This window comes from Sycon ciliatum, chromosome 10 (assembly GCF_964019385.1).
Source record: "Sycon ciliatum chromosome 10, ocSycCili1.1, whole genome shotgun sequence".
NCBI classification, from domain to species: domain Eukaryota; kingdom Metazoa; phylum Porifera; class Calcarea; order Leucosolenida; family Sycettidae; genus Sycon; species Sycon ciliatum.
Window position 1 is genome coordinate 9,853,916 of NC_088652.1, and position 25,760 is coordinate 9,879,675.

The 25,760-nt window shown below is 49.0% G+C and overlaps 1 protein-coding gene and 1 long non-coding RNA gene across 2 annotated transcripts in view; one reads left to right on the forward strand and one right to left on the reverse strand.

Moving 5' to 3' along the window:
- Positions 1 to 1,042: 1,042 nt before the first annotated feature.
- Positions 1,043 to 25,308, reverse strand: LOC135826372 (activated Cdc42 kinase-like). Its single transcript, XM_065338985.1, has 12 exons — positions 24,342 to 25,308; positions 20,431 to 20,517; positions 19,478 to 19,615; positions 18,892 to 19,038; positions 17,664 to 17,849; positions 13,350 to 13,441; positions 11,717 to 11,843; positions 11,163 to 11,312; positions 4,818 to 4,927; positions 3,446 to 3,705; positions 2,337 to 3,019; positions 1,043 to 1,597 (listed from the first exon to the last, which is right to left on the reverse strand). Exons 1-12 carry the CDS (start codon positions 24,711 to 24,713, stop codon positions 1,454 to 1,456), a joined length of 2,496 nt encoding a protein of 831 aa, XP_065195057.1. The 5' UTR covers positions 24,714 to 25,308; the 3' UTR covers positions 1,043 to 1,453.
- The window catches only part of LOC135826373 (uncharacterized), a 73,349-nt gene continuing 61,959 nt past the window's right edge, over positions 14,371 to 25,760 (forward strand). The window contains exons 1-2 of the long non-coding RNA XR_010555270.1: positions 14,371 to 14,944; positions 15,625 to 16,195. This is a non-coding gene — a long non-coding RNA (uncharacterized LOC135826373). The remainder of the gene's footprint in view (positions 14,945 to 15,624; positions 16,196 to 25,760) is intronic.

The following is a 25,760-nucleotide window of genomic DNA, read 5'->3' on the forward strand; positions in this document are numbered from 1 at the left end:
GAGTATAGGGCGCATCCAGATTTTTCGTCACACGAATTAAAGACATCTACCCTATTTATTAGTGTTGAAACGAGCGTATCTATAACAAACGAGCGATCAGTTCCACTAACGAGCAAGCTATCGAGCGAGCTAACGAGTTTCATTGATGTGGCAAATATGATTTTTTGAATAAAAAAATTTCTTAGTCCGATTTTTTTCAGCTGGTTCAAATTATCACCGCCGGCATTTGGGGTTGCTGCTGCTTCACTTCGGACTGCTGTTTGGTGTCGAGATGTCTTTTCAGCGCCGTCGTCGAGTAGCCTTTGTAAGAATAGACCGTTTTGCAAAGATTGCAAGTAGCCCTGGTCTTCGCTGCATTGCGGGAGAAAACTTCCAAACGACTGAGCGAAACTTTCACTCGAATGGAGAGGTGACCGAAGAATATCCTGCGTCAGGTCAGCAGATGCGGAACAAGACATCACTAGAGCCCACCAAAGCTGCAACGACAACTGAAACAACTCAAGTGCCGTGCAGGCATACAGTCACTGTAACTGCGAGTGATTTTCACTTTGCGCGGGACTGGACTCTCGATCGACCAGGGAGTCGTAAAATATTTTACGACTCTCCGGTCGATATGTACTGCCATGTGTACAGAGTACGGTGTATGGTGTTCGTTAGTGCAAACGAGCTGGCTGCACAAACGAGCCGAGTTTCTGGCGAGCGAGCTAACGAGTATCCGGTGAGATCGTTTCAACACTACTATTTATTACAACTGATTCGACCATCGTGGTATAAAGCTGTCGGGTAGTTTCAAACACGTTCACCCACGTCATAATAATACACCACAACAAACCGCACGGACTATCTTGGGTGAACTGCTGGTACCTAAAGAGCGGCTAATGACTAACTCCGGACAATACCGTACTGCCAAGCATGTATCATTACAGGGGATGATGACCCGTGCTCAACACTGGTCACACTCCAATGCTAAAAACCTCACAGTTCACACACACGCATGCCCCCCCCCCCATCCCACACACACAACCTATGACTCCCAGGGCCCAGTCTATCGGTTCCAAGAACTGGAACCGATAGACTGGGCCCTGAGATTGCCTGCAGCAACACAGCACATCCCACGCACAGGGTTTCCTGCAGAGCTACTTATCCCGGCAATGTTGTACGGATGATCTTCATTCCTCTGCGCTACAAACTCACCATTACGATGGAGCTCGTGTCTGAGGGAAGGGTAGCAGTCGGGGAGAATGCGGTCGAAACCGTTAGAGGACGACCTGCACCGCCTGCCTTCGGGAGATGGGAGGCTGTCGAAGGGGTCGCCGCGTGAGATTGGTTCGCGGGCACAGGTGGTCCGCCGCGACCGAAGATCTCGGAGTTGTGGTAGGCCGGCGACGTAGCTGGTTCCTGATGTTGTCTGTCGTGTTGTGTCTGCGGTGGTGGAAATCCTTGTGAGATACTCTCATAGAGATTGCCAGACTGTGCGGAGCCACCGGTTGCGGCTGCGGACGTGTTCGGTGAGGCCGAGGTGGCCGCTTGCTTCGGCTGGGAAGGTGTCCCGAGGTGTATGAAGCAACGGCAGGTCCATGGCGAGCTTTCGGAGCAGCTGATGCCATAGCGAGTAATGTATACAGCAACACACACGCATGTGCGTATGGGCACACGAATACACACACACACACACGCACACACACGCACACATACCAACACACACACACACACACACACACACACACACACACACACACACACACACACACACGCACACACGCACACATACACAAACATACACCATGCACACATGCTGATTAACAATCGAAGCCTACAGAGCTACACTTTGGTATCCAGGTCTTGTACAAAAGTCGAAAACCCATCACTACTTAGAGCCGCTAGTTGCCGGCAAAGACAGATTTGCGATACCTGAATAGGAGACTGATCACGTAACATATGCCACCGTGCACAATAAACATCACCCACCATTGCTGCTGCTACCACATCGAGTTAGTGTATACACCCGTGGATTTCCAAACAGGAAAACAGAAGCAAGACTTGATACTGAGTCACGTATTAACATTTCAACAAGTTCAAATTTAGATTTGCGCCACGATGCAGTCATTAACACTTTGCTTTGTGGGTATAAAAACCAATACTGATCCAGATTTCTCATTACTGTTTTCTGATTATCGCTTAGTGCGTGAAACTCGGAGTTAAAACACTTTCTCTGTCCTTTTTTTTTTTTATTTTTTCAACAAATTCATGTCATCTTCAGACAGACAGACAGACAGAAACACAGATATACAGACAGACAGAGAGGGAAAGGAGAGGAGAAAAATGATGCGGCTCACCTTTCTCGGTACGCGGTCGGTGGACAGCATTGCGTAGGGCTGCGTGGCGTCGCCGGCTGTCTGTGCAACAGTTGCCACGGTGACTGACATGCCCGAAGACTGCCTAGCGGCTGGAACAGGCCGATCTCGGACAGTTGCGGTGCTCTTTACCACCGGGGGCACATGTCCAGTACTTCTGACGGCAGCTGTGCCAGCATTTCCGCAGCTGCTGCTGCCACTGTTTGTTAGAGCAGACGGACTGGGAGCATTGGACGACGAGCCACTACCGTTGCCGAGCGAGGTGGGCGAGGGACTCTCCCGCCGTGCGTTCTCCGTCATGTCGCGCGGCACCAGGTACCCGGACGGACGGCTGTTGGGCGGGCGCAGGGGACGCGCCGGTGCCAGGGGCTTGGCTGCCGAGGGGCTGGCCAAGTGCGCCGCGGCCAGATCGGCATTGGCGTAGTCGGACGTGGGCAATGGCGGTGACTGCGGTGCTGCAGAACGCTTCGGAGCCGCAGTCGCCGCCATGTTCATGTATCCGTCCGACGGGCCGACAGAAGCCGTCGCCGAGGTTACGTTAAGAGCTCCACCGGCTGCGCTGAAGGTGGCGTTGGAGCTGCTTGCGGTGCTGGCGTTGGACGGTGTGACGCGTACGGGACTCAGCCCGAAGAAGTCCGCGTCTGTTATTGCCACCGCTGGGTGTCCTGCACGTGGACACATGCAAAACACGGCACGAGCTTACTCCCAACCAATCAGCTACACACTGACTCTTCAATTGCAAAACACCTTGAATGCAACCGGGTAGTTATCCAGATAAATTAGAGAGGTTGCGCACAACAAAAAATCGTAAGATATTGACCCTCCGGGTTCAAGTAACGAAAGCCGCTACGAAGATTCGTCCAAACGCTGTCGAAACAGAGCAGATCTACGAAAATATTTTTCGTCTCGTACTAAAATACTGATAATTTTACAACTCACTGTCTTGACTCTTCGTACCCGCGACGACCTATTACGAATCAGTTCACACCTTGTGCGCAACCTCACGATTTACGACTAGTCGCTAGGTTTTTTAGTTACGGTACTACGAATTTTAATGCCACCCCGGTGCAGAATGTCCCCTGCTCACTAACCTTGCACGACATTGCCCGACGGCGTCACGATGACGTCATCGTACGGATCGAGCGGCGGCGACACGGGCGTGGGCAGATCGATGAGTGTGCCGATGGCCGCTGCGGCAGCAGGCGCTGACACAGCAGCTGGGCTTCCGCTGGACAGTTTGCTCTTGCCAGAGGCGGCACTCTCCGTGTCCTGCTGTTGTATGTGCACACGTCCCGCAGGGAAAGTCCCCGTCTTCAGCTGAGAGTTCTGGCCAAAATATGCCGTAGCATCGCTGACAACAGGAGGAGGAGGAGAGGAAATAGAGTGAGTGAGTGAGTGTGCGTGTGTGTGTGTGTGTGTGTGTGTGTGTGTGTGTGTGAGAGAGAAAGAGAGAGAGAGAGAGAGAGAGAGAGAGAGAGAGAGAGAGAGAGAGAGAGAGAGAGAGAGAGAGAGAGAGAGAGAGAGAGAGAGAGAGAGAGAGAGAGAGAGAGAGAGAGAGAGAGAGAAGGGGGGGGGGGAGAGAGAGAGAGAGAGAGAGATGGGGGGGGGGGGTTGAGAGAGAGAGAGAGAGAGAGAGAGAGAGAGAGAGAGAGAGAGAGAGAGAGAGAGAGAGAGAGAGAGAGAGAGAGAGAGAGAGAGAGAGAGAGAGAGAGAGAGAGAGAGAGAGAGAGAGAGAGAGAGAGAGAGAGAGAGAGAGAGAGAGAGAAAAAGAAGACAGTGAGTAGGAAGTCATGAGGTGTATGCAAGGGTAAACTCCACTACGAATACACCTAGCTCTGAACCCAGCGACAACTTAATATCTAGAACACCTGTGAATGTTAATCCATTCCAGCAAGTCAATCCATTCCAGCAAGTCAATCCATTCCAGCAAGTCAATCCATTCCAGCTGACTCACCCTATACAAATCCTTAACACTGGAAAGCAAACCTGCTCACTCACAACCATGACATCATGACATCATGACATCATGACATCATGACATCATGACATCATGACATCATGACATCATGACATCATGCACACAGTAACTCCTACAATACAACACACTTGAATACTTACTGCGCGGCGCTGAAAGTATTTTCGTATTTGCATTTACGGATTTTCCACAGGCCTCAGCCTAAATCAAGGGAGTCACCGTGAACAGCTTAACCCTTTGCGTGCGGATGACGTATTTACGGGCTATGGAGCTGAGAACTTCCAGGGTGGATTCGCTTGGTCCTGATCTTTCCAACAAGCCCAGGATGATGAAATTCCATCCAGATAAACTGAAACGAGAATCAATTTCGTTCGGAGCAGTGCGCCCAAACTCCACCAGGAGAGTCCATGCGCTGGAGTGCCAGTTTATCGGGGAAACAGACCAGCATACAACGGGTTAAAGAAGAAGCCGCATCCGGTACAACCAACCTGCGATCAATGATCACCACCGTTTCTCCCTTGGTCAGAGCTAGTTCTCCCTCGCAACCAACACGTCCCGGTTTGTGACTGCTCACCACCTTGCCAACCGGTGGACGACTCTGCAGTGTATACACGTATGTACGTGCAAGAACACACACACACACACACATACATACCGGTACACACACAGACACATACACACACATACATGCACACACACACATACATGCACACACACACATACATGCACACACACACACACACACACACACACACACACACACACACACACACACACACACACACACACACACAGACGCATACACACATACACACACACACACACACACAGACGCATACACGCATACACACACACACACACACACACACAGACGCATACACGCATACACACATCAGGGGCGTCACAGGGTGGCTGGGAGTGGTACGACCGGGGGTCCGGGGGTGTCCCCCGAAGAAAAAAATAAGGATTTTTCGGCTAACAGGCCACCTTTTAGCGCTCTACAGCCGCAAAGGAGGGTTCCCCTAGCACTTATTCGACAACCCCACTCCAGCTCCAAAAACATACTTCTCATGGATTTTTGGTATTTTCTGTACATCGTAGGTAGCCAAGCAAGGCAAATGGAACCCATTCAATGATTCAGGGCCATTGCCCTCGAAAAAATCGCAAAATTCGAAGTACAAGCGTGCTGCGCGGTCTAGCGCCAGCGGCTATGCAAAAACGTATGTCGTGTCCTGCAAAAGTCTGCCGCGTCGCGTACACTATGTACACGTCCGGCCTGGGCAGTCGCGAAGTAATTATTTTAGTTGTTTTTAGAGAGAGAAGAAGATCCTTTGTTTTTGTTCGGTGGGATTGAAAGATCTGCCAGTGGACATGAGAGCTACAACAATGGAAGCAGAAGAAAGCGCTTGCGGAATCTTCTCTGTCTTCGTGGCAACAGGACTTTAGTTTGCGAGAGACTTTCGTCCTGTCGTCGCGGACGAAATTCTTGTTGCTGCTACCAGAAAACTCGGGGAACGAAACGATCGTAAATCGTTATAATATAGGTGAAGCGGGTCGTGTCGGTGAACAGCTGCAGAATATTCTGCCGCCATGGAGCAGCAGTCCAAACACTTTTCAGCTTCGGAGAATGAAGCGCTTCCCTTTTCTGTTGACAAGCGCTGCGTTCGCGGGTGTAATGCATTTTCGAATCCGCTTGCAGTAGATCGTCAGGAGCCAGAGGTACTAGGTAGGTGTCGTTGTGGAAAGAATATAATTATTATGTTGTAGCTGACAAGTGACATACATGTAGTGTCTCTTGACGTGCTGATCGCCATAGTAACATGGTAGATCTTGGAAAATTTTAGTTCTGGACCCAGTGATCGCCGCCAGCTCAGCTCTGTTTCCGTCAAGTTTGCAGTGAATGCGTCCGTGAGGAATCCATCGTCTGGTTATCTCTAACCGTGACTCCAACCGCCTATCGTAATGGATAGCCGCCTGGAGTCTTGGGCGTAGCTGCTAGTGCTAGGCATCAAGTCTGTATGCTCCTTGAAATGAAAGTAACAGTTGCGATGTTTTGTACAAGTCCGAAGATCCTTGAATTTTTTTATTGCTTTTTCGGATGAATTGGGTGGACCATCCTGGACGAAAAGTGGTACGACCATGGTCGTAGTGGTCGTACCGTGTGTGACGCCCCTGCACATATACCGTACTCGCGCGATTAGTGACCCTGGGGCACTATTTGTTCAATGCCCATCACAGATGAGGCACTATTCAAGAGAGGGCACTATTCAAGAGAGGGCACTATTCAAGAGAGGGCACTATTCAAGAGAGGGCACTATTCAAGAGAGGGCAGTTTTCAAGAGAGGGCACTATTCAAGAGAGGGCACTATTCAAGAGAGGGCACTATTCAAGAGAGGGCACTATTCAAGAGAGGGCACTATGTTTTCATTGCTGGTACATTTGCGTCATCCAGCATAAAACAAAGAAAAACAGAGCCTAAAGTGTACTGTAAACGCTCACGACTCCACAGAAACGAGAACAAGACCTGCGATTTTGTTCCTGAAAACACCAGTGCAAAGCAATGGCCAAGAACATTAGCAAAAGAACACCAAACTTGCACATGGGCTTGGTTACGAGACCGGGGGGGGGGGGGGGGGGCACTATTCAAGAAGGGGCTTTATTTTTCACTGGCTCTTGGAGACTAGGGCACTATTCACGCGAGTACGGTATGCACACATGAATACACATAAAGCATGATACACACAGGCCAGGTTAAATGAAGTTCGGACAGGTTTACCATGGCCAAGCGTATCCTACTACAGTCAGACCTCGTTTATCCGGATCCCTCGCCATCCGGAAGAAAATCATTGGTTACCAATTTACAGCACATGCCATGCATACATACAGTATGTGTGTTCGATTATCCGGTTCCCTCGCCTATCCGGATATTTTTGTGGCAAACGGATGTGTGCGGTTATGCGACGTCTGACTGTACAGGTACAAAGTGAGCCATCGGATGAGAAAATAGACCTTATCCAGTCCAGAGCGAAACAGAGTAAAACGCACTCAAAGTCAGCTGACTGCACACGTGTTGATTTTTGGGCGTCGCGCAGGACATCACGTAAACGCCCCCCCCCCCCCCCCCCCCAACCGTGGCGGCCCCGGGCAATAGGACTTGAAAGTGCTACGTCACAGCATAGCAACAATTTCAAAAATTCAAAAACTGGATCCACTTGGATCTAGTTTTTGTATGGATCCAAGCACATTTCAAGCGGTCTTACCCACAGCATGGTGATGTAGCCAGTGAAACTGACTGATTTGGCTACTGGGGGCGGGGTTACAACTGGTGGCGAAATAAAAGTCACACCTGCATGCGACATGAGTGGGTTGCTATGCACCCACATACTTAGGCAATAGCAAAGTCACACCTTAGTGGATCCAAAAATAGAAATCTGATGTCAACTTACTACTCCCTGGCCGTTTTGACGTCATCACTTTCAAGCCCTATTTATGGCATGACTCATGCGATGTTCTGGGAGCTGAGGTTCAGAGCTTGAACTCAGTCATTATTTGAGCAAAATCGGCCAAGTTACGGTGGAGTTATCCAAGTGTGAAGAACGCGCCTCGATGATTCTTTCCATTCTTCTTGCGCATCAGCTGTTGTCAATGTGAAAGCTTGCTCTGTTGTGGCGATCGAGATATCCTGGTAATGGCAAGCTCCAAGAGGTTTTCATGGCGGACGAGGTTCGTGCCTCCGTCCTCGATAAGATGACTGACGAAGTGTACGGACAGTCTGATGAACCTGGCGGAGCGCAGACGTCTTTTGAGGAAACATGCGCTGTTGCAGTTATGGCGGAAAGCGAAGACGAAGCGAACGAGGATGACCACTATCTCGACGTCGGTGTCGACAGTGAAGATGCTATTGAGCCTTGCAGGAGTTCTCCAACAGGAGCCACCACCAGCGGAGCCCATCGCAGCAGTAGCAGCTGCACCGGTCGCATACTTGCCAACCCAGCCAAAGCAAATCCCTTAGTCACACCCCCAGTTTCCCTTATTTCTCTCATTTCCCTTATTTTACTGGCTTTCGCCAATTTCGCCCATTTTCTCGTTTTTTGGGCAATATTTGAGTATTTTGCGTATTCTGTGAAATGGAGGGCTGCATGTGCCCTTGTCACACCACAAAACAACCTTTTTTCGAACACTCGTGGTTCAGTGCCAATACCGGTAGTTTTTCGACCAAAGTCAAAAATCCCCGGTATGCCGGTAGCTACTAGTACTCTAGTTCAAAGTTTCCGGTAGTATACCGGGAAAACTGGTATGGGTGGCAAGTATGCAGTCGCAGCTTTCGCTGAGGCGGAAGCAGCACCTGCTGATGACGCAAACCCTGCACCAGTTCCGCAGTGTTAGTCTGGATGCAATTAAAATTGTTTACTGAAATTCGAACCGGGAGATGTGGAAGCGCATCAACTCGGCATGCAAGACCTAGACGATGGAGTTGGTGAGCTTATGATTATCGGTGTGCTGTATTCCATCAGAAGTCCTGGGACAACCCGTCTTGGCCAGGCCAGGGAGAGGGACACCTGCCGGGAATCATAATTTTCGGCACCAGCCAATTTGTGCCCAGGTGCATTTGAGTACTTCGAAGTATTTATACGGTATTGGCCACAGGGCACTGAAGAATCTGAAGAAGCACGCGAAGGAGAATGGACGTGTGGGCAAGGGTGCATGGTAATCAGTGCTGGCCGCAAACCGAAACACGCATTACAGTACGAAACCGTGAAAGTTGTAGCAGAGTTCATTAAGGCGCATGCGGAGAATTATGGTATCCCGCATCCAGGTCCTCTGCATGGTCGTGCTGGGACGCCGCCGACGTACCTGCCAGCAAGCCAGGGTTATCTCCGTGTACACAAGTCGTACGTTGAGTCGTGCACTGATTATGGCTTGAAGGGAGTAGGCTATGCTAGCGTCCGCTCCATTTGGCCTGCATGCTTCCCTAACTACATATTCATGACTCCGCGCACATACGTACGTCAGACGTGCGGGTCCCCGAGACGTGCAGTGACGGAGTCGCGCGGCAAAGCTGACAGCATGGCGGCATGCGAGGCCCTACAGGAACATGTCCACGCCGCAGGACGCGAGCGAGAGTATTACCGTCCAGTACAGTGTGACCGTGCACAGTGAACTAACTTGCAACCCGGGACTTGGGTCTGCCGACCATCCGTCTGTGTTCGCGTGACTTGGTAAGCATGCACTATACGTTTGATTTCGCACAGAATGTTGCACTGCCCAAATTCGCCAGGCAGATTGGGCCCGGCCATATGTTTCAAGACCCCAAGAAAGGTGCAGATAACTGGCATCAATAACGAGGCATTGCCCAAGCAGATGAACTATCTAATTGACGAAGCCCAGACAATCGGTCCTGATGGGAAGAAGAGCCATGGCCCCAAATTCTGTAATCTCCCTTCTTCATCACTACTTTGAAACTTATGGCCTCCATGAAAAAAAGTGTGTCCTCCATGCCAACAACTGCGGAGGGCAAAATAAAAACAAATCAGTCATCGCATATCTCTCTTGGAGAGTCATGCGCGAAGTGCATGACAAAATATCACTTTCGTTCATGGCAGCAGGCCATGCCCGCTGCTTGGTGGATGGCTGCTTCGGGCTACTGAAGCAGAGCTACCATCGTAACGACGTCTACACCTTTGACCAGCTAGCTGCAGTGGTCAATGGCAGGGCTGCGTGCAACGCGAGTCATCTGCTGTCGGATGCTGACGATGCTTGGTTCTGTTAGGACAACTGGCTCGCCGAGCGATGATTTCAAGGCCATCAAGGGTATCCGTAAGCTGCACCACTTCACCTTCAGCAGAGACTTCCCTGGAATTATGAGAGTCAGGCAGTCTCTGAAAGCTGAAGAAGTCGAGCACAGCATTTTTCGGTCAAGTGTTCCGACAATTCAAGTTTCTGGCCTGCCGCCACCACAGGCAAAAAGTGGCTTGAGCTACAACCGCAGCAAGTACTTGTATAAAGAGATTCGGCCTCTTCGCACAAGAAGATGGCTGGCAAAGCCCACGGGAGCATTCAGGCTGAATGGGCAGCAAGCAACTTATCATTCATCTTGGGTACCCTGTAAGAAGACCTTCGGGTCTGTTGGGAATGCCCAAGTACAGATAATAGAATACAATGCAAAATAAAAAATTGACCGTACCACTATTTGCCCCAAGTACCCCGTGAATCAATAAAATTCACTGGTTTGGGCTCTAAATTTCCAAAATTTTCGCCTCAGCCCCCCCCCCCCAGGAGTAAATAGTACTTCAGATGGCTGACCGTACCACACTAACATACCTTCCAACGCCCCTGACATGGATGCCGCTAAGGAGACCCCCCCCCCCTCCCCCACCATAGGGCACTTGCCTGTGAGCCTCCCTTGGTCTTGCCGCTAAGCACGGCATCTGCCACACAGGCGTAACTCCCCCCCCCCCCCCCCCCCCTTGGTGGTGGCCCGACACAGTGTGCAAACTTCCCAAGCTGGCCGTGTTTCTCAGCACAATTACCGGTGGCGACGCGGATACACCAACAACTTCAGTTTACTTACAACACCACCGCGACTATCGTATGTTGTCTGAGGATTTTACTCCCCTGCTCCCAGCCCCGTGCCATCTCCACACTTAGACAAGACGACGAGGTATTTAATATTTACATTTGGAAGACGATTAGCTACAAGACGCCGTAAACACAACTGGGCAAGAGGAACTCAAGGCGAAAACTGCTTTTCACACCACAGCAACACGCGCATGCACAAACACCACGTACACAAAATAATAATACAGTACAAACGCACGGCAGCCCAGACTTACCGACTGAATGAGGTCCTTGAGGAGGCGAAAGTCCGGCCGCTTGTCCGGGTTCTCGTGCCAGCAGAGTCTGAGCAGATCGTACGTTTGCGGTGAGCACAGTTTGGGACGGGGCAAGCGATAATTGGTCGGTGGTTGCACCATGCTGACAATCTGTGTTTGCATACGGAAAACCCACAAAAGGAAACGACTCCATTGAAGGTTGACGATGGAAGAATATCTCCACACAAATCTGTGTGCAAACGTAAAACCCAGCAAGAAACTGTTCCAAGGTCCCGGTAAATATATAACTTCATCACACACACGCGCACACGCACACACACACACACACACACACACACACACACACAAGTGCGCGCACACACACACACACACACACACACACACACACACACACATACACACACACACACACACACAAGTGCGCGCACACACACACACACACACACACACACACACACACACACATGCACATACACACACACACACACCCACACACACACACACACACACACACACACACACACATGCACATACACACGCACACACACACGTACCTCAAACATCTGCTTTCCCTCGTAGGGCTTCAGTCCCTCGCTAAACATTTCCCACGTGGTAACGGCGTAACTCCAGACATCGCTTTTGTGACTGAAGCGATTGTGTGCCACCGCCTCGGGTGCAGTCCTGTCCAGTGAAGCGGACAGTGATGCACGTACACATACATATACACATGCACGCACATAGACATACACATACACACACAAAGTCAACAAAATATTCGGCGCATATATATTTTCAGCTATTTCTGGCCCGGGCGTTTCTGGCCGACAATTTGTTGCGGCTGAAATTTTGTTTTGCAAGGTCCAGTGTTACATTGTAGGCAGGGAGCAGCAGTTGGCCCCCACCAGTGCACCACCATGGCTGCTGCATGTTCCCATTGCATTATGCACCACCATGGCTGCTGCATGTTCCCATTGCATTGTGCACCACCATGGCCGCTGCATGTTCCCATTGCATTATGCACCACATGGCTTTTAGTAAAAAAGAAAAAAGTACAAGCTGAAATTTGAAGGCGGCCAACATGTGTTTTTGGCCGGGGGGGGGGATTCGAAGATGCCGAAAATTTGTAGACTTACAGCATGCAGCTACAAAACAAGCATGATATCAGTATGACATCAGTATGACATCAGTATGACATCATGCAAAGTAAGCATGATATCAGTATGACATCATGCATAGGAAGCATTGCATCAATATGACATCATGCATAGGAAGCATTGCATCAATAAGACATCATGCACAGCAAGCATTGCATCATCAATATGACATCATACATGGCAAGCATTACATCACTACGATGTCATGAATAGCAGACACGCGGCTAGTGTGAAGTCTAAGGGTGCATTTACACGATAACGCTGCCAGCGAAAACGCAAGAATATTTTTGCGTTTTGGCCTTCCGTTTACACGACAGTACACGAAAACGGAAGAAACGCAAGCGCGAAACGGAACAAAATATTAAAAACGCTCACCAAGGTGTAAGAATCTGGAAAAGCACCTATTTTTTCCCGGATTCCAACCGTGTAAACAGCGAAAACGAAACCTCATCGTTTCTGTGCCATGGCTACGGCAATGGCGGAAAAATAGAAAGAGCTGAGAGACGTATTTTTGTGTGCTGGATTATTAGAAATAATTTCATCACGCTCACAAGGCCATCCTCGTGCGGCGTTCTTTACTAACTCCATCCTCGCGTATTGCCTACATGTACTGTACGTTCCGTTGTTCTCTGGGTGCAACCCGCATGCCCCCGATTTGGAGCTCTTCACTGGAGGCCCACAAAAGAAGGATGATCGCTGTAGCCATTCTCTGCGCACTCTTTGCAGTCCAAACCTGCGATCACTTGGCCATCCTACACGCTCATCTACTGCACCGTTCGAAAGTAGAGAAATAATTGGTGCAGTGGTATTTACTGCAGAAACGGGACCTGGATAGGAGAGCGTATTTGCGCGCCCAAAATTCAACAGTACGGCACTTGTGGACTGCATGTCCGTGCACGCAGAGCGTTCTCGTGTAAACACCCGAAAACGCTGCAGCGTTTTCGTGTTAACTCCCGAAAACGCATACAACTTTGCGGGATCGAAAACGCAAAAATGGTCCAGCGTTGTCGTGTAAACACACCCTAAGTCTTACCATGCCACTGGCACTGGTGAAGTGTAGGTTCTGTTCACGGTCGTCAGCTCACTGGCTGCCATGCGACTCAAACCAAAGTCACTGATCTTGGCCTGTGCGCAGGACAAGACAGTGGACACAACACACATGTCGGTACCGTTGCACACATCCTTTGGGGGTTACTCAATCTGCGGACTGAACTGTTTCGTCCTCTGTGGACTCATCAGCGCAGCACAGAGAAAATGAGGCCGAACCTGACAGCAATGAAAAATAAAATTTCCAAAGCCAGATTTAAACCAGCAAACGTATACCTTGCTGGAGTGCTCAAACTGACAAGTCCTTAGGACTTATGTACTCTAGCCGGCAGTACCAGCACCAAATGACCAACACAACGGTAAATGAGCACTACGCAGAGTGATACCCACCCTACAGACCATAAAATTATACTAGTAATCTTTTACCTAGAGTTTTTAGATATTTGGCTCGACTAGACAGCAGAAATACATTTCTCAGTAAAATGCAAAGACTCCACTGTAGCCATCCACTACAACCATACATCTTCACAACACTCTCCAAACGATATCTGGCCTACACCAATCCTGAAGATGGGCCTTGCCCGAAACAATTCGGATGATCATCTCTTTTTCTTTCAGTGATTGGTGGAGCTCAGAGACCGTTTGCAGTGTTGCAAAGATGTATGGATAGACTGCAGAAAGGTATGCAGTCAGACCTCGCTTATCCGGTCCTCATTTATCCGGATCCCTCGCCATCGGGAAGAAAATCCTTGGTTACCGATTTACAGCATAATGTCAGTCATGCATACATACAGTAGGTGTGTTCGATTATCCGGTTCCCTCGCCCATCCGTATGTTTCCGTGGAAAACGGATGTGTGCGGTTTGTTTGTTTGTTTGTTTAGCTTTATTTTACTTCACCAGAAGCACAGGCAAAATCTGCCTTCTCACTGGGCGTATTGCCACAGTTCTCGCAAAATGATGAAGGCGGTTAAAGGGGCACTCCGGCTTCATTTTCGACGCCGAGTTTTCGATGCCAAGACGAAGGTAGGTGAAAGAGAAGACCCCTCGAACAAGAACGAGTCTCCAGAAGCGATCGAGTCGAGCAGGAAGACGACTTTTTGAATTTCGCCGAGCGAGCGCTGATGACGTAATGAGGGATTAGCTTGCCAGTGGAAATGCATCTGCGCACATACATTTCACATACTTTTTGGCCAATTTTCAATCGAAGAGGAGGTTGTTTTCTATGTTCTCTCAACGTCGTGAGCGATCCCGTCTTCTATACCCTTCCAGGTACCCTGAAGGTCCTCCAGAGGAGAATTTATCTCCAGCGAAGCGTTGTTGATCCGCTAAATTCGTCTCGAGACATATTCACCCAGTGCAGTGCTGATAAATGTAGAATGTTGAATCTGTGATAATTGTTGACGATGGAGAGAGAGGCTGATAGCCGCTGTCGCAGGGAGAGTGAAGCTGCTGGAAGTAACAACGGGAAGCCCGTTTGTATCACCTGAACAACCAGACTTCAAAGCAGCTTGACCAAATCGGAGGGTGCCTCGGTGCTTATCGTGAATATTACACCGACATGAATTACTACAAGTACACTGGTGAGTTTTTATCTTGTTTTGTTCGTATGCTAGTACCCTGGCCTGGAGTTCTCGTTAGCAAATTCCTATTCCCCGGCGTTTTCTAAACATTCCGTGTAGTACTGAATACGTGATCAAGTATTCCGATTTGGGTGGATGTGGAATTTGGACATGCATTTTATAAAAAAATTCTATTTTCCCAATAGAGCGTTTGTAGTGAAATTCAAATGGTTGCCCAAATACAACGAAATTGATTCTGCAGTTCTACAACTTGTACTGAAATCCAGTCAAAGTAAAAATGATTCTTCATGACAGTTGGGGTCAATGAAATCTGATCCAGGCATAACGAATAGTGACGCCTGCCACCCCGAGAACGAATGCCCATTTGGTGGGGGATACCTAAGTACTCGAAAGTGGTGCATGTTTCAATGTGGCATGGAAGTTTTATAATATGATCTCTGGTCAATGCAACATACGATAGCCATCATGAATTGCAGGCCTCGAATGCAACTCAGACCAGAATTGGCAGTTCCCTAAGTTTATAATTCCATGGCCCCAGCTGTGGTTATAGAAGTTTGTTTGCACATTATTCTTATAGTCGATAGGTTTATACTAATGGCCACAAACAGCGGCAGTTCAAACTTCACTGACGTGTTCATGAGCTGAGAGATTTCTCTCCACTATTTCTGTTGTGCATACAGGTCTGTCCAATATGCATTGACAGTATTGGGTATGGTATCTGCTCTGAGAAGGGAATCGCTGGAGCCACAGTCCAACTAGACAGGCTTTCAAGAAACAGAGAGGATCCATCTTTCCAAGCTGATACCTGATGTGTACCGACAGAATTCTCACGAGATACCTTACGGACAACGTGTGGTGTGTACTTCATAGTACTCCTTCGACTACTATCTAGAATCAAGTCGACCGAAACAAGTCAAACAACTCTGGCTTCAAACGAGCCGTCGATTAGACAAACAAAACATTCTCTCATATACTGGAGCACTCTGACAACTCACGACCTATTCCTAACGATTTCCACCGCTTATACATATGTAGAGTGCTGATTGGAATGTGCTCACAATTTCAACAATTCAGTGCTATAATTATTTGAACAATGTGTTAGAAATTATTCCACTTTTCCTTCCATAAATGTTGTATCCACATATAATCCACAGTGCTCCGAAGTTTCAGAGTTCTCAGGGTATCAAACAAAATTATTTCAAATACAGTTAAATTGTTCGTGGACATTATAGCGTAACTAATTTACGTGTAGTTCCCTGGTCCTTTTCTTTGCTATAAATTAATCCTTTGCTCTCTAGCCGCCTGCGAGTCCAACAGTGAAATTGTTAGTTCATTTTTATAATGTGGGTATGTGGGAGGGGGTTGAACATATTTTTTATATAAGGGACCTGCAACTGTAATACCACAGTACAGTAGCCGGCAAATATGTAGAAAACAGAAATGCATGTTCCCATCATTGTACATTGACGGGCGCAGCAGGCTGAAGCTATCAGCCAGAACAGGATTTACAATCACTTAGAGATACTTGAGCTATTCCAGTATTCTCCGTGAGCTGTCCCATTCCACAATGGTTCATGCCACCATTATTTCTGGTAGTATCTGTCCATGTGCATAGTTCCAAGACCATCTCGGATTCTTCAGCAATTTGTGCCACGGCAAAAGACATTGCTTGACTCGGTCACTGGGGCTGTCAAACTTCCCATCACAAATGAACTTCAATTTCTCATCTGTTTCAAGTATATGTACTGCCATGACTTGACCATGCTTCATCCACAGCTGGGCGAAGATTGTGGCGTTGAATTCCATAGCGCACCTTCTTGCTGCCATGCAGGAGTATGTTGAGAGAAGTGAACATATTTTTACTAAAAAACAACAGCCACTGAAGAGGATAGCAATAGCCTTGGGTGAATTTCCTGCAGGTACACGTTGTTGGTAGGTCTACTGGTCGGTGTCCATATCGTCAAGTTCAGAAATCACCTGTACTACACATCTTCTAGAAGGGATCCTGATCGAATAATTTTCTGGTCATAAAATTCACTAAACTGAGGGCGAGACAAATAGTCAGTACTCCCCGATTCCGTCAAGCTGCTTTGAAGTCTGGATGCACATGTGATGCTAACAAGCTCCCCGTTGTTACTTCCAGCAGCTTCACTTTCCCTGCGACAGCGGCTATCAACCTCTCTCTCCATCGTAGACAATTATCACAGATTCAACATTCTACATTTATCAGCACTGCACTGGGTGAATATGTCTCGAGACGAATTTAGCGGATCAACAACGCTTCGCTGGAGATAAATTCTCCTCTGGAGGACCTTCAGGGTACCTGGAAGGGTATAGAAGACGGGATCGCTCACGACGTTGAGAGAACATAGAAAACAACCTCCTCTTCGATTGAAAATTGGCCAAAAAGTATGTGAAATGTATGTGCGCAGATGCATTTCCACTGGCAAGCTAATCCCTCATTACGTCATCAGCGCTCGCTCGGCGAAATTCAAAAAGTCGTCTTCCTGCTCGACTCGATCGCTTCTGGAGACTCGTTCTTGTTCGAGGGGTCTTCTCTTTCACCTACCTTCGTCTTGGCATCGAAAACTCGGCGTCGAAAATGAAGCCGGAGTGCCCCTTTAAGCGAGGTCTGACTGTATTTATCCGGTGAACCAGTAAAATAGCACAAATTAAAAAAAAAAAAAAAACAAGAAACAAAGCAGGGTGCAGTACTGACCGTCTCGCCATCCATCAGGAGAACATTCCTGGCGGCGAGATCTCGATGCACCAAGCCCTTCCTCTCCAGATAGACCATGGCGTCGGCCACTTGCTCGGCAAACAGGTACAGGCGCATCACGCTGTAGGGCATCGGACGCTGTCGCAGCTTGGAGAGCAGAGAGCCTTCCGGTGCTAGCTCCGTTACCTGTGAGATAATTGGGGTAATACCACGAGGATATACAATGAGGTCATGCAATGAGGTCATACTATGATGACATACCATGACCTATGGCCATTGGTCATATCATGAGGTAATGCAATGAGGTCATACAATGAGTCATTCAATGATGTCATACCATTAGGCTTTTCCGGATTATGCGTTTTTTCTTGGTCTAAAATGGAAATGGAAAGTGTTTTGAAAAACCCCTATAAATCAAATTTTTTTCTAAAGAAAATGCAAAAATTTACCCAAAAAGCACAAAAAATGCCACCGTTGCCATGGTAACAAAATGGCGACAGCTAGTCGCGTGACATTTGGCACCATGGTGATCATTCATGGTGATCGTGAACATGGTGAAGTACCTAGTACCTATCGCTTGCAGGGAGTCGTAAAATACCGGTATTTTACGACTCCCTGGCCCAAAGTGGGTCAAAATGGACAAAATGCATTTTGACCCCCAAAATGCAAAAATATGCAAACACATAATCCGGAAAGGCCTACATACCATGGGTCATACTACAGTAAAACCTGGTTTAAGCGACCACCCGACGGTGCAAGCACAAGCGGTCGTTAAAGCCAGGTGGTCTTTAGAACCAGGTCCCACAGTGTCTGTGTAGAAATGTCGGTGGATGGAAAAAAAAAGGTCGTTAAGAGCAGGTGGTCGCTAAACACAGAGGTCGCTTACACCAGGTTTTACTGTATGACGTCATACCATGAGGTCATGCAACGAAGTCACACTGCTAGTGCATCCGTAAATTAAGCCGACGAAGAAGGAAATCGAACAAAACAAATTCACGTAAACCCAATCGCCGTGTTGTGTGCACCTGGCTGCTTGCATGGGCCTGTGTGCGGCCACTGGGGATTTTACACAGCATCCTTCAGTACTGTACTTATGTGTTTGGGGAGGGGGGGGGGGGGGGGGGGTAGCCGGCAAACAAAATCTTGATTGCCGTAAACAACTTCGAATCAATGCACCGCAGACAACATCCCCGACTCTCTAAAAGCAAGCACACGCTGGCAAACTGACCAGCATGAGCGAATCAATGCCGATGCCAAGCAGCTGAATGATGTGTGGATGGGAGGAGACCTGATGAAGGATGTTGGCTTCCTTGATGAACCGCGATGCCAGCTGTTTATCCTTACTCGCATCCAGGGTCTTCACCGCCACCGTGCGCTACAGACAACACCGCCACGGGATAAGATCAACAAAGGCGACGAAGTCAGGTGAAAGCACACATCCACGTACAGGCATGTGAGCACAGCCAGACACATACACAGACAGACACAGACAGACACAGACATACACAGACACACACAGACACAGACATACACAGACACACGCACACAGACACGCACGCACGCACGCACCCACACACACACGCACGCACCCACCCACCCACACACACACCCACACCCACACACACACACACACACACACACACACACACGCTGTGTCACATTCGCTTGGCGCGGTAATACCGTTCGTTCAGTTGAATGTCCACTGCGTTTTAAACACGCTCACTCCAAACTAATAAAACTCTCGGCGCATGTTGGTCATAATACTCAAGATATTTTGGTAAGTCAACCGCCTCCACATTACAAACAGGCATTACCTTCACGCCGTCCGCCATCGTCCAGACCGCCTGGTTGACGGTTCCGAAGGACCCCTTGCCCAGCGGCTGTGTGATGAGCAGCTCCTGAGGGTGGATCAGGCAGACGTTGGCAACGGGTGCTGGCGATTCGGACGTTGCCTGTCGGACGAAAACATCCACGTTGCGGGGAAATCAAATCCGGAAAACAACACGACAGCAAGCATGAAATGCATTAGTGAATTACAAAGCCACCAGACCGGCGCAAGACAGCCAAGTAATACATGTGATGTATATACACTACACTGTGCGAGTGACGAGTCTGGGAAGTTGCTCAGCATGCAGTATGCCCGGGGGTGGGGGCAGGGGGGGGGGGGGGTAGGAGGCTTTAGGAAAAATACAGTGAAACAGCTGTCTAAGATGACCGCTCAAGGGACCTTCGCAATGTGGTCTCTGTTACCAGGTGGTCTCCTTATCGAGGGTCATTTGACTGGAAATAGCATCTTTTGGTCCTGGGTTCAGTGGTCTTCAAGGACAGGTGGTCGCCTTGACAGGTTCTACTGTACAATGTACGAGTGCAGGGCTGCCACACGTGGAGGGAGAAAAATCTGACGGGGTCCGGGGCTGTCCCCCTTGTGATTTTTTTTAGGAAAATGGCTTGCTGTTGGGGCCCCAGAACACATGTTTAACTGTCCACACACACGCAAGAACGCGTGCATTTTACAGCTACATGTACATGTACATGTACAATGACTGGCCAAATGCGACCTGGAAGCGCCGAATTGCCAACTGGACTACTAAAAAGCGCTAAAAATAAAACAATCGGTTGTCCCTCTTTGGGAACAAAATCGGTCGGTTTGTCCGACAGGCGGTCAAAAATCGGACGATTTCCGAAAAATTGGAGCAAGTGGCAGCCCTGGAGTGGCAACTAGAGTAGGGTGTGCACGCTTCAGCTGCCGTGCTAACTACTAACTCACCTGTCCTGCCGTCGCTGATGTCTTGCCTTTGCACGCTGTACCTCCGTGTGCACCGGAGGCAGAACTGCTACCGCCCAGCATACGTACCTGCAAGGGCATGTGTAGGTACACGTGCACACACACACGCACAGACATACGCGAGGGCACCCACATGCATACACACACACACACACACACATGCACAAACACACATACATGTACACAGACATGTACACAGACACGTAAACATGCACACACACACACACACACAACTGTAAATATAGCGACGCACCCACGAGGGTAACATGGATGCAGCGAACGAGGCTCGCCCCCCCCCCCCCCCCCCCCTTGTCGGGCATTGGTTGTGAGAGTTACCACCTCGCCCTCGCGGTTAGGCGCTGCATCCGCCACCCTGGTATCACAGGCATGGTGGGGGCCTGGCACAAGCGAAACTTCCTAAGCTGGTTGTGTTTCTCAACCCAATTCAATTGTAAAGCCGGTTGTAACACGGACGTGTGCACTTTACTTTTGCACAAACAGTAGCCCCGTATATGTACACATCAAGAGTCCATAACCCCCAGAGTGTGCAACGCGCGATAGGGTCTTGTCACGACTCGTTTTCCACATTACGTCATTTTCATGTAGCGAATGTCGCGGCCTGCACGCGCAGCTACATGAAATGCCATAATGTTGAAAACGAGTCGTGACGGAGATTTGGGTGGCGTTGCACACTCTGGGGGTTATGGACTCTTGTACACATGTATATCTGCAGGTAGAGAGATTCCGTCCCGCGCCCGAACAGGTACAGCCCAGTACATGTTGTCTTGTCGAGTCTGAACAAGCACACAGTACAGCCCAGTACATGTTGTCTTGTCGAGTCTGAACAAGCACACAGCACACACACAGTTAACCGTGCGAATAACCAGCCTCGAGCGTGCAGGAGAATTAGAATGCCGTCCATGATCCGCGAGTTCATACATGCCACACCGTTCAGGGTTTCCCGGGGCAGTCCAGGGAATGGGGGGGGGGGTGTTTGTCCCGGGGTCCCGGGATGTCCTGCAAAAGTCCAGGGCTGTTGAGATGGAACTTCTGAAATTTATGTTTTTCTCCTTTTACGCCGCTTTTCCAGTGTTTCCTCGAACTTGTAGATCCGTTGTAAGTACACACAGGACATAGTAGTCTGTACACACAGCACATAGTAGACAGTACTAGACACAAAAAAACCATGTGGCCGGCGATCTGCGAAAATCACCCTTCGGTGAGATGTAAATTTTTCGAGAAAATCGAGATTAAAGATTGATCACTGAAGCGTGACCAAGCGCAAACTCTGACAGCAGGTTGTCTTTGGATAGTCACGATGGCGGAAGGTGGAAGGCGGTGATCGTTGGCTCAAACCGTTATAGGCTTCTCGGTGGATGATACTTTGCCCTCCTGGACGATGATCTTTTATTTTTGGGAGCGACATCGAGTGGTCAGATGATAGTCCTGACGACGAGCCAGCTGAGCTCGCTACGGCAGAAGCACTAGAGAGTGATGCGGAGGAAAAGTTTGATGATGCGGCGCCAGCGCAGGCCGATCAGCCTCTAGCTGCAAGTGGTCCCAGTAAGCGAAGGCGAAAAGGTCAAGCTGCGACTGTGTCAACACTTGAAGACGTTGTCGCTCGCGTTGAGAAAGGCTGTGGGTGTCAGGGTGCGAACTGCTTCACCAACATCGCACCTGACGACATCCTGCGCGTTCGCAACTTACTTGGCAGCGTGCTAGGAGCTACGCAACGAAAGTTTGTGCTGCTTGCTGGGAAAGCTGGAAGCTCTAGCGAGACGTGGTGAAGTGTCTCATCACGTGGCGGCAGCCCAAGCTGGCGTCAGAGGTCGGATTACGTTTGAGTATGCTTTTGCTGGAACAGCAGTGTGCAAGGCTGTGTTTATTTATGCACATGACGCGACAGAGCATACAATCAAGAGTGTCCAGTTGGGATAGACCACTCTGGATGACCACACAACTACTGTACTGAAGTCTACTGTTCATGTCGCCTCCTTATTGTCTGCTGGTCCGCCTCCAAGTATCCTGCCAGCAGGATTGTCCAACCAACGTGCAGAATACCTCTACAAGCAGATTCGACAACACTGCCATGAGGAGAATAGAGATATTACCTGCCCAGAGCTAGCAGCAGGTGCTTCACTGCCAGAAGAGCCCTAATTGGACTTGTGTCGACATTGTCATGTCAACAGTAGTTATTTTTCTTCTCTCATTGCCTGTAAAATAGCATTACGAAAGCAGAACACATCAGCAAATATTTGGGCTATTTTCACAAATTCTGCACTGGAGTGTCCTAGACAAACCACCTCATATATCCGCAAGGAGCGGTCAGACTGCCCTGAAACTTTGGTATTTTGAGCAGCATGGATGTGTGGTTGTTTTCCATGCAAAAACTCATTTTTGCCAAAAAGTCACCAAAGGGTGATTTTCGTAGATTACTGGCCATGTGTCGTTACTGTACGGCTACAAATTTTCGACCCAGTCAGTTTCGGCTTCCCAGGGCTAAAACCCATTTCGGCCGCATCAAATTTTCAGCCTGTACTGCTGCCGCCTGTATACACTGTCACACTGAACCTTGCAAAACAAAATTTCAGCTGCACCACACACACACACACATCATGTACCACAAACACACACATTTTCGGCCAAACATGACCAGGCTGAAAACAGCCGAAAATAGATATGCGCCGAATATTTGTTGATTTACAGTATTCGTGAATTGTTGAAAGTATGCAGCCAACTCATCCCTCGGTCTGAGGATTATGTCGCTATTCACGAGTTTTTACCCCCCCCCCCCCCCCCCCCCCCAGGTTGCTATACCCGACGGCGTTATTTCTCGAGTTGTAGTTGTCACTATTTTGTATATTATTTAAAGCAGAAATATTCGTCTGGAATATAATTTCGTCTCTTTCGTCCAAGGAGCTTTTGCGCTAAATTAAATATGTCGAACTACCGTATTTCCCCGTAAGTAAGTTCTCCCCAATGACTTAGTACCCCCCTATAAAAAATACACTTTCCACTGCCGAGGTTATCACCCCGAAAGACAGTTCCCCCCGAAAGATAGTAAGTTCGTACCCGTCCTACATGTACAGACACCGTACAGTACATAAATCATAAGCACGGACACTAGAGTTGCGCAGGTTTCCCACTGCGTGTCATTTACCCCCGATAAAAAAGTACTCCCCGAAAGATAGTACCACCCCCGAAAGTTAGTACTCATGTGGCTGCTAAGTTCGAAAGTTAGTACGTACTAACTTACGGGGAAATGCGATAATGTCGATTTGCCCAGCTTTTCAATACACTCTTGTGATCCACGGACGAAATTTTCAACAGGACGAACTCCCTTTCTTTGGAGTTGGACGAAAATTATTGACCGACGAAACTTTCTGCCTCTACAGCACCTCAAGTCTGACTGTGTGGCATTGTGAGGCCTGTGTGCCGGGCCATGTGTATAGTGCACATGCTGTGCCGATGGTGTTCAACCTAGTTTGGGGGCAGGACTGGAGCAGGTCCGGGATTATTAACACTGCAATGTTGTACTGGCGCTTGGCGAGAGCTCACGTTATGACTTCGCCACACTCCCCCACCCCGCCATTCAAACCAGTTGCAACGAGCAGACAGATGAATGGCTGAGATGGCATAGGTCCACGCACCACTTAGAATTATCTCATGTACACACGCACACACGGACACACACACGCGCAAAACACACATACACGCGCACACAAACACACACGCATGCACGCGCCTGGACATGCACACAGACACGTTCCAGTACACACACGCACACACACACACACACACACACACACACACACACACACACACACATACATACGCACATACACACACACACACACAAACACGCGCACACACATGGGCGAAGTGTCACTCACCAATCTTTTCGGAATGGTGGATTTTCTATGCTTCTTCCATTTCTCATAGACGCGTAGCAAGCGGCGTGACTCGAACTTCGTCATACCCATCTCCTCACAATCTGTCTCCTGAACATCAGCGAGATGCTCGACCTTACGAATTCCCGAGGCTCGCAGCGCGTCCGCGTACTGCTGCAGGACATGCGTCGTCAGGAAGTCGACAAGCTCCGCGTCCTCTTCGGCAGTAGCTGCTAGCTCCGCTGCCGAGTTCCGACTGTGTCGACGCTGCTGCGAGTCGTACTCCGACGAGTCTGGTGCATGGTTCCTGTGAGACTGAGCTCCGTCAGGGCTCGTGCGGGTATCACCGTCAGAGCTGGGACTGCGATCCGCCATCACCAAAATAATTTCAGCAACAGTTACTGTTGTTCCTTCTCGTCTTCGGCGTAGGCTGACAGCGTCCTTTCCGCTGCTAGCACCACGCGGAAAACAGGCGAGCAGACACAGGAACCAGCGTCAACAGGCAGTTACTAATACTACTAGTACTTGCAGCACGGACACTGGCCGACTCGTATAGAAACTAGAAATCTAGAAATACCCGCTGTTGTCGGCCGACAGCAATGTCATTGAAATAATAATTTGTTGTGCCCGCGAACGAAAACAAAGACGCTAGCGATGCGCTTGGCATGAAGTAAAAAATGCAATCCGCTAGCTGCCCTGTCATCAGTGTAGCTCTGATAATGAGGTCAGGCACTGCACGGCCGGGGCAGTGTTGCTTTTGCGAAGGCCCAAAAATTGACAACAGCACCACCACGGTTGCACTATCACTGACTCGACCAGCGCACAACCACCCAGGCGAATGCCGAATGGCAATGATTGAAGGAAGTAAACACGCCAACACAGCTACTATGCGGCTTGAGAAGTGACGGGGCGGTTCAGAAGAAGAAAAAGCACGCGGCCAAACACAACTACAAATGTAGACACGACAACGTCAACTCATGCCAGTGCGTGGAATAGTACTGTACATCGATATTGTTTTGCCATGATTTTCTACAGTCATTGTACTTTGTTGTCAGCGACTCATCACCATGATCACTGTCACATATGTACATACGAGCTGCGAGAAAGACAGCATGCACGAGCTGCTGCTAGCATGCTGCACTGCACTCTGCACTTCTATTCTTGCACTCGTCTCGATCGATCTCTCTTCAACTCTTGACTTGGTATGTGCCTAATGTGGGTCGTCTTGACATTGAATGAACAGCAGCGAACACATGCTGGGCGGGCTGAAGGGGGAATCCCCCTGCATTTTTTCAGAGACATTCACTTCATTCAGCATGTAATGCCATTTTTGACATTTCTGCATGAGACAACAATAATTATTAATTTTGCAGTGTATACAAGCATACACGTATACAGCCACTGTACCGTACTTGAAGAAGT

Coding starts and splice junctions, on each gene's coding strand:
- LOC135826372 (XM_065338985.1), bottom strand. CDS start 24,713: ATGGCGGATCGCAGTCCCAGCTCTGACGGTGATACCCGCACGAGCCCT. Junction 17,850..18,891: donor GCATTGATTCGCTCATGCTG/GTCAGTTTGCCA, acceptor ATTATCTCACAG/GTAACGGAGCTAGCACCGGA. Junction 13,442..17,663: donor TCCTGATGGATGGCGAGACG/GTCAGTACTGCA, acceptor TCCTGCGCACAG/GCCAAGATCAGTGACTTTGG.